Here is a 17,390-nt window from a genome sequence, read left to right as displayed (position 1 = left end):
ACATGGCCAAGAAACACTCACTGTGTATGTTTGGTCATGGTGGCTCTGCCTGCCTGTGATCTCACATAGCCTAGGTATACAAATATGTTACAGCCTGAGCAAGTCAAATAAATGAATCTGGTAAAGGAAGAGGGAAAAAAAGAAACACGTTTTAAAACACATGAACCTAGTGATACATCTACCAACACATGCTCCCAAATCCATCCACGTAAACTACACTGCAGCTACAAACTGGACTCCTGTGAAATCCTCCACTTCCACAGCAGGGGAGTGCAATCAAGCTAGTTTCACTTTTACCCACAGCAATAACTGTATTTTCTGTATTTATTCTGATTAGTGCTGCTGTGTAAACCCTACATACAACCAGTCATGCCTCCTTAAATCTAATGAGTTAGTGACAGTGTGTGGCTGTCAGATGAACAATTTCTCTCTCTCTCTCTCTCTCTCTCTCTCTCTCTCTCTCTCTCTCTCTCTCTCTCTCTCTCTCTCTCTCTCTCTCCCCTCCTGATCTTTCCCTTCTATCGCTCTATACTCTCTAAAGACAAGGACCTTTTTGTGTGAAAGGGAAATCATAGGACTCACATGCTTTGGAAGAGAGAAAGTGAGTGATCACAGCAAAGGATAGGGTTGTTCAGAAGAGAAGAACAATTTAGAGGAGCGGACTGAAGTCATCTTGAGCTGGATAAAGTCTTCAGAACCGGACAGCTGTGAGCTAGACTGGACCACACCGGACAGGATACATAAACATGGAGAATGGCAAAACAGAAACAGAAGACCAGACGGAAGGTGTGTCAGAAGGTAACAAGTAACAGGTGTCAAAATACTTGAGATGTAACTTGAAAAACTTGGACGAAAAATTCAGTTTTTTACTGCCACTGTGTTAATTCTATCTTTCAGTAATCAATTCATTGTTTAGTTTATAAAATGTCAACATCAGAACTTCTCAGATACCAAGGTGACATCTTCAAATTGTTTGTTTTGTCCGAAAAACAGCCCAAAGAAAGAAAGTTAGACATTTAAAAGTTAAATCTTTTCTTTTCTTCGATGGCTATGGATTATTTGAAATGCAACAGGTTTGGGCCGAGAAAGCTTCATTGGTTGAATGATGCCACAACCCAACAGAATTCATCTGATCGCAGATGTTTTGACACAAAAAACAATTGTCCCTCATCCAACAAGCTACCAGGCTATTTATCATAACATCTGCATCTGCAAAGAGCATAAAACACATCTTTTCACTTTAAGAGATGGAGCAGAAGAGCAGCAGCAGTCTGGCAAAACAAGCAGTAAAAAATAGAGCCCGACCAACACTGAATTTTGGGGGCCAATAACAATATTAATATTTCATAGTTACAAAAACTCCACTGATAATACATTAGCAATAAGCTAATATTGACCAATAATATTGGCCCGTCTGATTTAGCTTTAGTAGGAAATAATTCAACATTGTAATAAACTTTTAACGTCATCATTCCAGGAGAAAAGCCAAAAAAAAGGATGTTTGAAAAGACTAAAGAGTGCCCGAACCCATCACACAATAGTGTTTACTGGATTCCATGTACAATGTGCCATAGCATAATGGCATAATGTTGTACTATTAGTTTTAATGTTGTAATGTTGTAAATTAATTTAAATAAACTTAACATTATGTGTTTTCCTATCAGTGCTCCGATCACAGAAGCACATCCTCTTGGTTTGCCAATGGTTACCACTTTTGTCTTTATGCCTGTCACTCTGGGACAATATAGCTTAATGTTGACATCTTGACGCCAACTTTTTCTGAACTGCAGCAACTAAGCCAAGTTTTCAGAGGAAATTTGTCATGCCCTATGACAGAAAGACTACATTGTTGGACCCTGTATATTCTTTTTTGTTGTTGCTCTGTCACAGTTAAGAAATGTTACTCAATACAGATATGGTACATTGTGCCTGCGGGCCTCGTTAATTATGCATGATAATATATGTTAGTACGTATTTCAGATGACCCTCTGCAATGTTGACATCAGCCTCGATCTGTGACATTTCCACAACAAACACAAGCTTTGTGCTTTTATACAACCAGTTAACTGTCCCAAACTGTACTGCATCTAAAAGAAAAATCCATCATAAAAAGGAATTTCCTTGTGCAGCACTTTCTTTCAGCACTCCAATTAATTTGTTAACATGAACAACAGTCCCTCAAAGTTCTGCTGCAACGACTAATCAGTGATTTCATCGGAAGACACTTCCTGGAGCTGTTCTATTTACAAGGAAAATAGGAAAGACTGACAGTTACCACGAGGCACAGGAAGATCTTAACTTAAAGGAGTGAAAGACATAAATGATGCTTGTTCTTGCGTGTAGTTTGATGAATCTCTTTTCTGAGAAGGAAAGGCATGTGTAGCCATTTCAGATCTTAAACCTCACTGACTTCTATGGCATAAGTTTTTTGTCATGAAACCTGGTGCAAATTGTTTTACCTCAAACTCATCACATGCAGACACACACCCTTCACCACAGAGACTTTTTAGTACAGATATGAACACCGTTCTCTTATAGTCACTCTGTTTAATTTTGTGTCTAATGATTCATATGATTCACAGTGTTTTTGGTTGTTGTTTGAAAGTAGGCCTATATGTTAGAATTGAGAAGGCTCATGGACCAAGAGTTTGTAAAAGGTATTCCTGGGAGTTAAAAAGCATATGTCCTTGTAATTGTAAGTTTTTAAATAAATGCATTTACAGCAAAGAAAATAGTCCATTGCATCAACAGTGTTTTGCAGCCTTTACACAGCATTTTATAATATATATAGTAAGAGTCAACAGGTTGGATTTAATGGAAAATCAAAGGTTAAAGTAAATTAAAGGTTTTTACTCAAGCAGAAAACTAGAGGAGGGCAGCTTCTGGAAAATCATCCAAAGTCATTTTAATTTTGGGAAGCACTGATAATGGTACTGGAGTGAGATAAAAATGCTGCAAACATCCCTACTGTGTTCTCTGTTCTGAGTATATCATTCTTTAATTCTGATGAATGGGTTGATAAATAAATATAAAACTAAATTAAATGAATAAGGTTTTCCTGTGACAGCAGTAAGGTGTATTGTTCACAGTGGAAGTTTACATCTCTGACATTCAAGCCAGCGTAATGTGAACTTACATTTTCTCCACATTCTCATCTAAGGTATGGATGTGTCATCCATTCGTGCCTTTTCAGTGTGCCTACTTGTGAATATGAAGTCATCAATCAACACTTTCACAAAGTGAACTGTTGCCTCTGCCGGTGCCTAACTGGGTTTTCTTTTCTTTCTTTTAGTTAAAGAAGAAAATGTGGAGGAAGCTAACATAGAAATTGCTCAGGTAATCAATATCTCTTCTTTTCTACACATCTTATGAAACCTTTTCATGGCCAATGACTGTCATTATTTCATCGACCAATCAGCAGAGTTGACAAAGCTACCACTCACTTTGACTGAAAGCTGGTAATACTTTGCCATGCCTCTCTTGTCATTCAAGCCTTCCCTCCATCTGTCAGGAGCACAGGACTAAACCTTTATGCATTTTAACCTTTTCTACATTAATCATAACTCACAAAAGCTGCAAAACATGAAATATTATTGTTTTCAAATGGAGTTCTGAATGAGTCTCACCGAGGCCACTAATGTCAACTTCTAAACATTGTAGCGTTTACATTTGTGTACACTCTTACTCACTTCTTCAAAGGAACCAACCACGTTAGCTAAACTTGCAATTGATATAATCAAGATTTATGAGAAATCCATACTGTAATGCTCTTTAGATCTGCAACCCAAAGTATAAAGACGTAGCATGTTGACTACTAATAGCATCAGAAAGGAAGGAGAGCAGAAGGCAAACAGACAGATGCTCTATTCATTGTGCTGCCTGATGCCTTTCACATGACCAAAAGAGAGCGAGCAAGAGAGAGGTGGAAAGACTGGACGAGAGAGAGAGAGAGAGCTCAACCCATGTTATGTTCCCATGAGCTGATTCAGTTATGCCGGCTGAATTAATTCAATCAGCTATGAATGAAAAACTGCAGAGAAAAGGGGAAGCTGATAAAGAATCCACTACTTAAATAATATAATTAAGAAAGGATGTAAACATTTGTTTAAAAAAAGCAGGAATAAGTATGTAAGACAAAATGATGATGAAGGGATGAATGTAGGCTGCTGAAAGAAAATGTTTTCTCTACTATAAAAGAAGTCTGAAAAGACCCAAATGAAGATGCGCCAAAACCAAAATAAGATAGAAACTGCTGGAAAAACAAGACTCGTAGACCTAAAAGACAGTAAAGAAAAGTGGATATTAAGAGAACAAAACGCACTCAAACACTGAAAACAACTTCCCGCAGAATACTAAAATCGAAATAGCTGATGAAATATAAACAGCACAAAGATATCGGAATAAATGTAGAGAAACAGAAACATTGCTAAAAGAGCGAGTAAACATCCCATAGTGGAGTCCTGATAGTGCACTTATTATTTCTTGCTCTAACTGTCTGTATGGTGTCTTGTTGACTTCTGTCTGTATAGTTTAACCTGTACTAATGTCTTGCTGTTTCCTGTTGCTCTGATCTAAAATTATCTGGCCAAAGGACTACAGTCGAAAATTAGCCGGCTGGCTAACACTGGCACATTTACAGAAATGTTAATTAATGTGTGTTGTCCTTTATAAAATAAAGAATAAGAATAGAGGAATTCAACAACAATTCCTAGATAGATTGTAAGACTTGTGGCCTTAAAATAACGAAACAAATGAAGAAAATGAGGGAATTTAAAATAACTCAAGTAAATACTTCGACAACATAAAACACACCACTAAAAACATGACGTAGTCCTATGCTTCTTGTGGTGCAGCTGCAGGGCCTGGTGGCTGAACTGCGCGTGGGGCTCCATGCTGCTTTGACGGAGCTGTACGAGCTGCGTCAGAGGGACCACGGCCTGGAGGAGAAGCTCCAGGCCTATCAGACTGACGTGGATGATAAGATCATGGGCCTCAAGAACTTGCTCAACACTTTCAAGGTGCTGGAGATACCACTACACAGTGAAAACACACACACAGAGTCTATTCTTGGTGAGATGGAGAGGCCGCTGTAACATAATTCAGAACATCTGACTGGAACTGTAAACTAATTTCATTTATTAGATAGGAAGGCAACTCTTTCAGACTACTTACTTCAGAAATACTGACAGGCATGTACATCTTCTGTGTTGTAGGATTTGTGGAATTTATCATTTCCTGTTCATTACATTTATCCGCACAGACACAAACACACCAACTTCATAAACCCACAAAAGGGTGATTCATTCATAACATCATGAGTTTTTTTACTTTCACACGATGCATCATGGTATATTCTTTTTGATGGCTATATGGAATATAACGCAAGATTGTTAAAGTTGAACATACACGCACATGCCAGTATAATAAATGTGTATATGTGTACGTTGTTTCATATTTACTATGATTACCACACCTCAGATGGTGCACAGAATTATTTTCTTTAGTTTTAGTGACATTTAGAATACATTTCCCATAAATCCTAACATTTTTTAATGATTTTTTTGTGTCTGTGGCTTCACTTAAGAAGTTCTCCGTGTTGAAAGAGATTTTTCCACCTGCTTTAGTAATAGTGCTTTAACTCTAGTTGGTCTATAAGAAAAATGCGATCTTCTTTATTTGTGCACTCAGCTCCCAGCAGATTTCCCTCCAAATCGTACCTGGCAGCACACAGTCTAAAATATTGCACTGGCACTTTCAGTCTTGACACTAATGCAGTTCCTTTGTATAATCTGCTTGCAGGATGAGCTCAATGTGGCATTGCTCCAGATAAAGGATGTGTCAAGCAGACAGAGGGAGGTGCAGAAGAGGATAGAACTGTTTCAGTCAGAAAACGATATCATCTCTGTTCCACAAAGGTAGGGCAACATAGGAACATACGTAAAAGGGATGTACTGTAGATATACACACATTTGTTTCATCCACAAAAATACATTAGAATCCCATTTAATGTCACACTATTGCACTCTTCTCACTTATCTGCTGTTTTGATGTATATAAACGTAGCACAAAAAGTAAGGAAATTTGTGTTTGGTAGATTATTTCTCTGTGGTAACAATGCTTTTTGGCAATAAATCTTGTTTTGCAATATGTCAGTACATTGTGTACTTTGAACAATATGTAGGCTATTAGGTTTGGGCAATACGTTAGCTGTGCAATATTGTACTGGGCAAGGGCTGAGCCACACTTATTGCGGAGAATACAGCCGACGGGGTTGTTCGATGGGAAGTGCCAATGAAAGGAGTAGTTAATGGGCTTACTATATGTATATGGAAGCATGTTTGTGTTGCATGAGAGTATGTGTTGAGAGATACTTGTATTTTGTGTTTTTTCTGTATTCTGTGTTGTCTTTGTAACGCTGCAGAATGGACAGAGTCCAAAACAAATTTCCCTTCGGGGACAATAAAGTCTATCTTATCTTATACCGTTGGAAAGCCTGTTTAGTTCCCTTTCAAATGGTGCCCCATTTGTAAGGAACATGCATTTGTGGGATGAGCAGCAGCGCTGAGTATGTGGGTTGTGCCCATGAAAAATTTGCCAAATCTTCTCTGCCAATGCCAAACAGCTTATTCTGCCATTGACTCGTTTGGTGTTTTGTGGATTGGATGATTGAAGTTTGAAGAACTAAGACATATGATTTGTCGCAAGTCAGCCAACGTGGTTGTGTCACTCTGGCACGAACAGCACGCCAAGCTGATCCTACAAGTGTTCAATGGGGTTGAGGTCAGGACTGCTGGTTGAAGAATGGGATGCCATCCCACAGCAGTGTGTGACCAGGGTGATGACCAGCATGAGGAGGAGGTGCCAGGCTGTTGTGGCTGTGTATGGTTCTTCCACACGCTACTGAGGCTCCTGTTTGTGAAATGAATAAATTGTTCAATTGCCAATATGTCTTGTTTCTTCAAACGTCAATCATCCAATCCACCAAACACCAAACGAGACAATGGCAGAATAAGCTGTTTGGCATTGGCAGAGAAGATTTGTCAAATTTTTCATGAGCACAACCCACATACTCAGTGCTGCTGCTCATCCCACAAATGCATGTTCCTTACAAATGAGCCACCATTTGAAAGGGAACTAAACAGGCTTTCCAACGGTATAAGATTTATTGACAGAGAAATAATCTACCAAACACAAATTTCCTTACTTTTTGTGCTAAGTTTATGATGTATATACAGTATGTGTAGCCCTCTAGAATACCTACTAATGACATCACAGTGCAGTTGAGCTGAACTATGTTGTGTAACTTGTTAAATAAGTTGTTTTTATCTTCTTTTACTTGGCTCCCAGCCAGCCAGACCTCAGTGTTATTCAACACTTCTTTTCCAGTCTGCCAAATAGTAGCTCACCACAGAGGAGCACCACATCCACACAGAGTAAGTCTATGAGTGAATGTCATTCACGTCTATCCACTAAACTATAAGGGAAGACGCATACATGAAGAACATTAAACAACAGATTTATAAAAGCCATTCACTCACATGTATGCATATATGTGTGTGTGTTTGTGTGTGTGTGTGTGTGTGTGTGTGTGTGTGTGTGTGTGTGTGTGTGTGTGTGTGTGTGTGTGTGTGTGTGTGTGTGTGTGTGTGTGTGTGTGTGTGTTGCAGCCTCTACCTCTGAACAGGAGGCTCAGCAGCAGCAGAGAGGTTGTCCGTCCCGATCTCCAGCGCGGGGAGAGAGGAAGAACAGCAGAGACGACACAGAGACCAACAGCCAAACCGAAAACAGTAAGAAATGATAATAGTACCACTGCACTTCCATTACCACTTACCACCACGAGTCACTACTACTACTCACAGTTTGCTCAGTAATGCCACTACACACACAATACATGCCCATTCATTAAATAAATAGTTTGACATTTTGGGAAATACACTCTCGCTGTCTTGCCCAGCGACCAGACGAGAAGATCAATATCACTTTCATGTGTGTCCATTAAATGTAAGGCTACAGCCAGCAGCCAGTTAGCTTAGCTTAGCATACATACTAGAAACAAGGGAAAATCTAAAGCTCACTAATATTCTTATACTTAACATAATATCTTGTTCTTGAAGTTTTCTTGTCACCTTAAGTTTTCCAGGCAACTAGAGTAGGCTCCAGGAAGTCCCTACGCTCGCTCAGGAAATAGTAACCATAACAGCACGACATTTTTAAACACACAAGCTATGTGTTATTTAATTAACTTTAGAGCCACTGGTAGGTGGATTTTTATATCTTTGGACAGAGCCAAGCTAGCTGTTTTCCTTTGTTTCCAGTCTTTATGCTAAGCTAAGCTAACTGTCTCCTGGCTCCAGCCTCAAATTGAATGGACAGATATAAGTCAGATGAAGTGTACTGGAAGTGTATTTTCCAAAATGTCAAACTTTTCGCTTGACTTGAACAGATGTTTAAGTACATATGGCAAAACATATAGTTTTAGTCTTATATTATGTGTGTGTGTGTGTGTGCAGATAAGAGACAGAGAGTCGCTCTCGAGTTGCTGGAGTCAGAGAGAATTTATGTGTCCCACCTGTCTCTGTTACTGAAGGCCAACATCTCCTTTAATGGATCAGAAGCTCTCACCTCCAAAGACAAACGGTAAGCCTGCAGTGCGGACACACAAAGACAACCAAATTCAGTTTGACAAAAAGGGTCAATTTCTCAAAATCTTACTTGGACATCCAAAACACACCTAATTCAAATGAACCAATAATAAAAATGGAGGTAATTTAATACTTTTTCTCTGTAGACAGGTCTCACTTAAACAATAAGTACATATAAGAAGGTGCACACACAACCTTTGGAAATGCAGAATGACCCAGACATCGCCAACCTTATCTGATGTCGAAAAGATCTCTCTATATTGTGAGCCATAAACTTAATAAATATCACAGATTACAGTGATTTCTATATTTGTCTATCACTAAATAACTAATCCACATAAACACACACAGATCAACACTCACACATTTATTCCAGGAGTGGCTACTGATCTAATTTCAGAGCTTACAGTGAGGGGATAACAGGAAATAAACTAATTAAATAAAATCAGGTTATAAACACCAGTGAGACAGAGAGGATACTGTTTTAGAAAAGACTCTACACAGCTTGCTAATGTAATCACTGCTTCAGCTTCAGCACACGTGTTCCCAATGACCAAAAGCACCAATGAAAAGGTGCAAATGCTGAACTGGGTCCTAAGGATTGCATTTGTTTTAATCTGATTTACCTGCTGCCAGATGTCTGTCACATAAGATGGCACAATAATTGTCACAAAGTTCAGTATATTACATAAAAGGTCAAACATGAAGGATGTTTCCAATTATTTCCGTAATGGGCCAGTTCTGGGAGCTGAAACAATATTCACATTTCGAAGAAAAAAATGAAATTTTACAAAAACGTGCATTAAAACCATTTTCACATGTTGGCTTCACACGTAATTTTTCCGTAAGACAAGAACATGTTGTATTCTTATTTTATCAGTTTGTGCCTTCTCTTGTTCTATGTTGTTGCAACAAAGAAAGTTTTCTCTGTGTACCCTCTTCTCTCTTTCTCGCTGTCTTTAGTCCGTTTCCCAGCACTCTGAGGTTTCTGATCCAGCAGCACCTTGAGCTCCTCCATACTCTCCAGGAGCGTGTGCTTAAGAGCCAGTGGCAAGGCATCATGGGAGATGTGTTTATGAGGCTTACCAGCAAAGAGGTAAACCACAAATGCAAATTTTGAATATAGAGAGTCATTTTTATGTGTATTTTACCAACTTTCACCATTTTTTTGAACAATTTGCAAGGTCAAAATGAAGTTGCTTTACAAGACTGTAGCCCATAAAGATGCTTGTGCTAGCTCGGGTTGCTGCACCAATGTCTGTATACAGTCCAGGCTGAGTAGCTTGTGCAACAGATTGCTCCACTTCTTTGAACTTTTTCACTTCTTTTTGAAATAATTGAATCACTGTTTACAAAGTATATTAAGGAATTGTTTGGTATAATGCAATTCGATACAACACAACTACCCCAAACCACAGCCTCCAAAATGACCACAAAGTTTAATCAGCAACAATAACCAAACATGAAAATCTCTAGAAAAGTAGGATATATCTACAAAAGATGTGGACCTCCACATTATTTGCTTGTAAATCAAAGACTTCCTACTAACAATGCACTGTGCTGTTCCAGGCTATTTAATGCGGAGGGGTCTTGGTCTTGTGACTGGCTGTTTATAATGAATCTGAATCACTTTGGCAGCCATGACGGACATTAAAAGAAATGTCAAATTCCAGCAGAGCCATGTTGAAAGTTGGAGAACAGATGTAGTACAGAAACAGCAGTGATTCTTGTTACCACTGTACACAATTACTGATACTAATCCTTAGCTGACAAAATTACAATTATTTGAAAGACTTGACCCCCCCCAAACACACACACACACACACACACACACACACACACACACACACACACACAGGTATTCTATCGACACTGAATGGTGATGGTAATGTTCCGATTTTTACATATAAAAGGTTATTTCTATAAAAAAAAAAACTTCACTTCTGCACTTCAGGATTTCCATTTTCATTTGAGGGAACTTCCTCTCAGACAAAATTGGGAATTCAATTTGCCACAAAGTTTAAAAATGTAAATGTTCCAGGGATGTGTGGACTTTAAGAATCAAAAATCCTTTACTGAAAGTTAAAAGAAAAACTGTTTTGTAATATTAGGAGGCTGCTAGTGGCAGCCAAACCCTTGCTGAAAGCCAAAAGCAAACACAATACACTGGAGCTGATGAGTCTATTCTATTAAAGCCAATGTGTGGCTAATTGGCTCTGAGTGAATGGGAGGAAATGAAGTAATTGGTTAAAATTAGAAAAAATAAAGGCATGTTTACAATGCATTATGGGTCCTCGCTCACTGATAGCCAGAGAGCTTAAGGAAGAAAAACAGCAGGAAAGAAATAAAAAGAATAAAAGAAAAGGAATCCTAATTACAAACTTATCAAAATAGTATTACATGAAAGAAATGTCTTTATACAGTTATTGGACTTTTGTAATAGTTTTCCTTTTTAAATATTTTTTTACTTAAAAGTCCCTTCATTTAGTTTGTTATATGTGCTTATATTTCATGTGGATTAGAGGAAGGCCTGAAAATGATAGATTGTCCTGATATGGTTTCTTGGCTTGGAAAATGGAGGGTGACCAGTGGAAGTGCAGCACAGACCAAGTGGAGTGGTGTGCCCCCCCACCCCCCCTCTCCTAACTACTCAGGGGGTGCCTGACATGGCCTAACATCTCTCTCTACTTCTTCTTTCTGTCCTCCTATAGAGTGACTTCTTGGACTTTTATGTGTCCTACCTGAAGGAGCTTCCAGAATGTCTGTCGGTCGTCACCATGCTTGCCTCCACCTCAATGAAATCTTCTGCCTTCCTGGAGGTAACACAAAAGGAGACATGATGAGATCAGGGCAGGAAGTGATGTGATAGGCCATGATATGACATGAAAAGCATTACATGACAGTATGGTAATTCAGAATATGTTGAAACTTAAAATACCAACACCAGCATCCCTGTTATTCCAAAACCACTCATAAATGCTTCAGTGTCTCTAACTTAAATATGTAGAAGCCACTTTGGCTGGTAACCCAAAACGTTAATATCAAGTCCTGTTTGTGTACCATAGCTACAGATACAGCTGAATGAAGACACATTGCCTATACCTGCTGTACTAACTGGTTTTGTTCTTCCATCCTGATTGGTTGCACGGTGCTTCTATCAGAGTGAAATAACGGGTGATGAATCCAAACCCTCCCTCCACACTCTGCTCCTTCAGCCGGTTCAGAGGATCCCTGAGTACCTGCTCCTGCTACAGGTTGGGTTAAGGCGCACTTTAAAATGCCATACACGTCACAAATGTCAATTTAAACTCAAACATTATAAAGCACATGTCATACATGTAACGAAAATGCCATGCACTTTATATTGAAAAAGATAATTGAACAACAAATATTGATGCATGAAGAAAGAAACATGATCATGGAGTGGAAACAGAAAACTATGACTATTTAATATCTCATTGATGCTGATGAATCTGAAGACAACTTCTGCTCAAAGATGTGTGAACATAAATAAGTAAGTTGTATATCTGTGTTTGTGCAGAGGCTGCTAAGGCAGACACACGCAGAGCACCCAGACTACTACCTGCTGCTGGTGTGCATCCAACAGTTCAGGTCCTTCACGGCTCAGTACCACCACCTCCTCCAGCACAACCAGGAGCTTCTGCTGCACAACCGCAAAGAGGTGAAGAGGTTAGTATTACCACTCTACAAAAAAATAGCATAACATGCTTAAAGGTAAGAGGTTAAACAAGACATATTCCCACTGTTTGAACCTAACAAAATAAGGGGATCTGCGCTGCAGGTCTACCATGAAACAGCTGTTAAAGACAGTAGAAAGTGGGATTCCAGTTAACAACATTGGCACACCGTACCCTTGCAACAGTGCCACATTGTGAGTATTTTTACTCACAACGATTACTACCTTCCTATTTGTTGCTAGGCAGGTAACATACAGTGGGTTTATCAGTGTTTTGCCGTTAAAAAAGTTGATGTATCCTCTTATATGAATCATCTATCCCTCAAAGAGAACATGTCAACCAGGTGAAGTGGAGCAAGCAGCGTCTCCTGGAGCAGATCCAGTCTCATCATTTCCAGGAATGGGATCACGACCAGGAACCCGAAACTCATTGTTACGACACCCAGTTCCACTTCTTCAGCCCCGAGCTGGACTCACAGAGCCACAAACCAACAGGTCTGTAGTCACAGAAACTTCTAATTATAATCTTTCCAGGCATGCTGGGTGTTTTATTTGGTAGGTGTGTGATTCAAATTAAGTGCTTGTCAGATTGTCAAACAGCTTCTGACACACATCTTTTTTATCATTGTGAAACTCCCAATCGAAAACACATGCCCACTTCACGCAGCTGATTTATTGTGTCTCTCTATGACTACTGGTTTTTCATCTATCAACCAAATATGGCCATTTGGGACAGGCATAAACACATACCTTTAGACGTGTTCAGACAACACTTCTTCTCAAGCATACTGAACCTTTTAAGTAGCATACCTGGAGTTGGTATAAATTGTCTTCTTGCTTAAGAACACAACAGGGTGACTGCTTGCCAACACAGGGGTTTAACCCTGGTCTACCCTGGTAATGAAAGACCTGCCAAGGCATTACATCGTGTTGCCCAGTGACAAGAAATAGGAGAAGAGTAGACTTTTAAAAAGTCTTATGCCAAAGTCTAACCCCCAGTGAAATCAGACATTTTCTGGCAAATGCTGACTAAAATCGTCAATCCCTTAAGTCCAAGACACAGGCCTCAATGTCTTGGGTCAATAAGACAGGGTACACTCAGCATCTTGGCACCCTGGGCTTTGTAGACCTGTTTGCAATTATTTTATTTAGGTCGCTTTATGTATCCCAATATACGGATTCGGCAGAAACCAATATGCAACTCTTAACCCTAACCCATGTTTTGGGGCAATTGCCCCATCGGTCAATCAGTGAACCAACCTTTGGCTTTCAGGTCTTGGCAGTATCCCAAAGAGTGAAGCATCTGAGAGGTCCATGTCATGCCAGCATCATCTGCTCTCCAGAGCTGCAGATGTCCGTCAGGTTCAACCGGGCTCTGCTTTGGCCGATGCCCTCGGAGAATTCCTTCTCCCTCCAGACCCTCCAGGGATGGAGAGCCTATATGAAGAGGACAGAAGTTCCTTTCATGATGTCTCCATGTTCGACCGCTGCTCCTCTGCCTCTTCAGATTCCTCTATTGACATTGCTTTTGTGAGGTGCCCCAAAGCGCCTTCAGCATCACATCACGCAATGGCAGCCAATGTGTCAACAACCCGAGATGTCTTTGGCAATGGTGGAAGCCATGGGAATGGTTACAACCTGCCCAAGCGAGGATGTGTATCTCCAGATGAAGCTGTAATGATGCGCCGCAATCAGCACCGTCCTCTTCAGGCCAGCCAGCGTAAAAGCAAGGTGAGCATGTATGTGCTTATGCACGTAGAGAGAAAGACTCTACAGTAAAATGATTCTTAAATGTGTAAAAATCAAGTATCTTTTCTCTGCTGTCTAGTCACTGAACGGTCTGCAGATGGACAACACAGTGAGTGGTCTGGATAGTGGTCCTCTATCAGACCACCCCAAAAGGTTGGGACTGGGCAGCCATGCCAAGCTGGAGCGCCAGGGCAGTAAGGGCAGCAAGGGGTGTCCCACCCCATCCCGTAAGGTCCACAGCCCCTTGGGGAACAGAGTGGATATCGACAAGCACAGTGATGAGCTTCATGGGCTGCTCAGCATTGTGGGTTTCAGCAAATATGGCAACAAATCAATATGTCTTTACCTGAAAGCTGTCCGTCCCAATTAACATATGGTGTCAGTTGAACATTGAGCACAGAATGAATGGTACCAAATGTAATCAAACCATAATTGAAATAAATCTATTGTTGTGTTTAACCCCACCAGGATTCCGGGTTTCAATCATGGGGGGACGAGTCAAAATGGAGAGGCGGGACAGAGGAGAATAACCACACCCCATTCAGCGAGAGGAGTCGGAAGCAGGACAAAGGAGGCTTCAGGAGCTCGTTCAAGAAACTCTTCAAGAAGAAGTAAGAATGGAAATGAGCACAGGAATGGCTTGATACTGTAGCTGTTTTGACTGATTGTGGAAAGAGGGAAGTACATGGACACTCTGACGTGGAAGAATCAAACTGACCTACATGCTTTCTTTCCAATAGGAGCAGTGATGAGAAGAAAGAGAAGGGAGGTGAGAAAACACCAGAAAACCAAAACAACGGTGAACACGAGACAGCGGGGAAAAATCCCAAACTGGTACAGCTGGAGATAAACCGTGGCACAGCTGTATGAACACCACTCTATCACACACAGACTGATCAATTAGAAAGTATAATACATACAATTTAAGATACAAACTGAGGTTGTTTTACATTTACAACTGCTATATAAATGCTGTACATGTGTAAGCCATTTAGCTAAGCAACTTTTCCTCTCATCATTTCCAAATATAAATTAAGTTTTATTTGAAAGACAAAATCCTGCCCCTGGCCTTTATACAGAGGGAAAGCATTTGACATTGCTGTGGACGCCATTTATCAACAAAACAGTACTGAAGGTTTTAGTCTTTGTAATAGTACGAGTATAGTAACGCTTGCCCACACCAAGATGACACAGGAGGATAAGGTCCTTAGATTACATGTGTTTTGAGTCAGTTTAGATTAAATGTGACTATGCAGACCAAATTAGACTTTTTGTTACTGAAGATGTGGTCACAAATGTGTCCACTAGAGGGCATAGTTTGACACAATCCATCCCTATACTGTAAATAGCTCTGCTCTACCTTCAGTTTTCCAAATTTTTTTCAGAGAACAAACTCCTTTTTTTCCCCAAGGTGTATCATTTCTACCCCAACTTTCAAATCTGTGCAAACCTAATATAGAGCCTCTTTTGAAGTGTTTAAAGTTTGATTTGACAGATGGTTCCCCATTTATCTTTTATTGTGGGAGAATAGCACTCTAAATATGAGTGCTATTCCTAAATTTGACTATTTCACCCCTTAACCGGCTCTGACACCTATTTCTTCAGTACAAATGTCTACCAGTCGGCTTAAAGTCTTAAGCCATAAACAGAAATTATTATATTGTGCGTATACTCAGGAGAAAAAAACCTTAAGCTGTTACTTGTTATTTTGTGCATTTTGTTTCAAAACAAAACATTCTATGTTTTTCTTTATGACAATTTTTTCTATGCATTGAACAGAACTGTTAAGAGATGAATGTGACAATCAAGAGACATTGAAATTGTTCAATAAAAAGTCCACATTGAAAATGCATTATGTTGCTCAGCTGGTTACTTTTCCTTGAATCACTGGGTTATTAAAATTAGCTATACAGATTAAAATGGACTTGACTTGGATATATGTTGTTATAAATAGGCTATTATCATTCTAGTTATCAGCAGATGAATTGATTAAAAGTTCCAGTCTTTCACCGTTAACACTTAATTTGATTCTGTAGGTTTTTTTTAACCCCCACTTACAAAACATTTAAATCATTTTAAACACTCACTCACTCACATTCAGCAGGCTGCAGATTCTTCACAAGGACCAGCTGTTTGGTCCTTGTTAGAAATGCCAACTTAGCTCAAATAAAAGAAAGAGGGAACATTATTGTGTCACACTATCCTTTAGTGGATATTAAATAAAAAAATAAAACAAAATCAGCTTGTGGTTATAAAGCACCAAAAATCAGCTTTTGAATTATTCTTTTTTTATTATTATACTTTCTTAAGATATGAACTTTATAACATTAGGCTCTTTCCTTGACCATTAGAGAAGGGAGCTTACAGTAAGTATCACTGTTTGAAGAAATAATCATCATGCATACTTAAAATGTAACTTATGAAGCCTCAACTACTAAACAAAATTGCCATGAATTAGTTTTCTTGCCTATAGATGGTGCAGGTTGAGCTGGAAATGCAGCTTTGCAACTGACATAAACTGGACCTGGAATCAGGTTCACATCAATGTAATTGTGTATGTTTATTTTGGAATTGGCCCTTTTTAGCTCTAAAATGAAGATCAGTAATTAAACCGCTCTAAATAAAAGCATCACTTTTTTACCTGGTGGACCAGTGCTCTTAGAGAAAAACACCCTTTTTAGTAGACAAAAGCAAACATGTTACTAATAATATGTATGTAATATCTGTTCAATTCAAGTGTCCCAGTTAGCCATGACAGTGAGTGTGACCATGAGCCAGAATGTACAACAGCAGGACCCTGAAAGCAAAGCAGCTAACCACGATTCAGCCATCATGAACTTCTACATTTGTGCTTTTCCCACTGTGACGTGTCGACATGTCTTAAACTCTTCTGTCCGTCAAAAATAAACACCACAAGACCCCAAATGTTTTGAGTTCCTTCTTTTTAATGTGTTAACCTGTCATCTCATAAATCTGTTACACTTCTGAAACAAAATATAGGCAATTATACAGTATGTAAAACAAACCCATTTTTATTTTACACTATATACATTTTATAACGTGTGCATTGCATTATGAAAACAAAAGACAAAGGTGATGTAAAAGTGACAGAACAGAGGAGGCTTACTGTGTTTTGTTTTCTATTGGGAGGATCAAACAGCTTTTGCAAATAACTCATCTGTGTTTACTTTAATCTGCTCGGAGCACCAGATGGATGGGGTTTACCACACGGACACTATGAGAGCCATAAAGAACCGAATGCCAATTTACTTATCTTTCATTAACATTCAAGACATGAACAT

General features: G+C 39.3%; 1 protein-coding gene across 1 annotated transcript; it reads left to right on the top strand.

Moving 5' to 3' along the window:
• The first annotated feature begins 746 nt into the window (after positions 1-746).
• On the top strand, positions 747-16,418 carry arhgef33 (Rho guanine nucleotide exchange factor (GEF) 33). Its single transcript, XM_078273040.1, has 17 exons — positions 747-798; positions 3,293-3,336; positions 4,854-5,018; positions 5,800-5,915; positions 7,348-7,433; positions 7,668-7,787; positions 8,511-8,637; positions 9,606-9,738; positions 11,354-11,461; positions 11,804-11,896; positions 12,184-12,332; positions 12,445-12,534; positions 12,668-12,834; positions 13,613-14,070; positions 14,168-14,392; positions 14,557-14,699; positions 14,829-16,418. The coding sequence occupies exons 1-17, from the start codon at positions 747-749 to the stop codon at positions 14,956-14,958; spliced, it is 2,406 nt and encodes an 801-aa protein (XP_078129166.1). The 3' UTR covers positions 14,959-16,418.
• The last annotated feature ends 972 nt before the right edge of the window (positions 16,419-17,390 follow it).

This window comes from Sander vitreus, chromosome 17, assembly GCF_031162955.1.
Source record: "Sander vitreus isolate 19-12246 chromosome 17, sanVit1, whole genome shotgun sequence".
Classification (NCBI taxonomy): domain Eukaryota; kingdom Metazoa; phylum Chordata; class Actinopteri; order Perciformes; family Percidae; genus Sander; species Sander vitreus.
The sequence above is the reverse complement of the archived record's forward strand: the minus strand, read 5'-3'. Positions and strand labels throughout refer to the sequence as shown.

Excerpts from the sequence above, each read along its gene's own strand:
- arhgef33 (XM_078273040.1), top strand. The coding sequence starts at position 747 with ATGGAGAATGGCAAAACAGAAACAGAAGACCAGACGGAAGGTGTGTCA. Across the intron at positions 7,434-7,667 it reads GAGCACCACATCCACACAGA|CCTCTACCTCTGAACAGGAG; the intron begins GTAAGTCTATGA and ends TGTGTGTTGCAG. Across the intron at positions 12,835-13,612 it reads ACAGAGCCACAAACCAACAG|GTCTTGGCAGTATCCCAAAG; the intron begins GTCTGTAGTCAC and ends TTTGGCTTTCAG.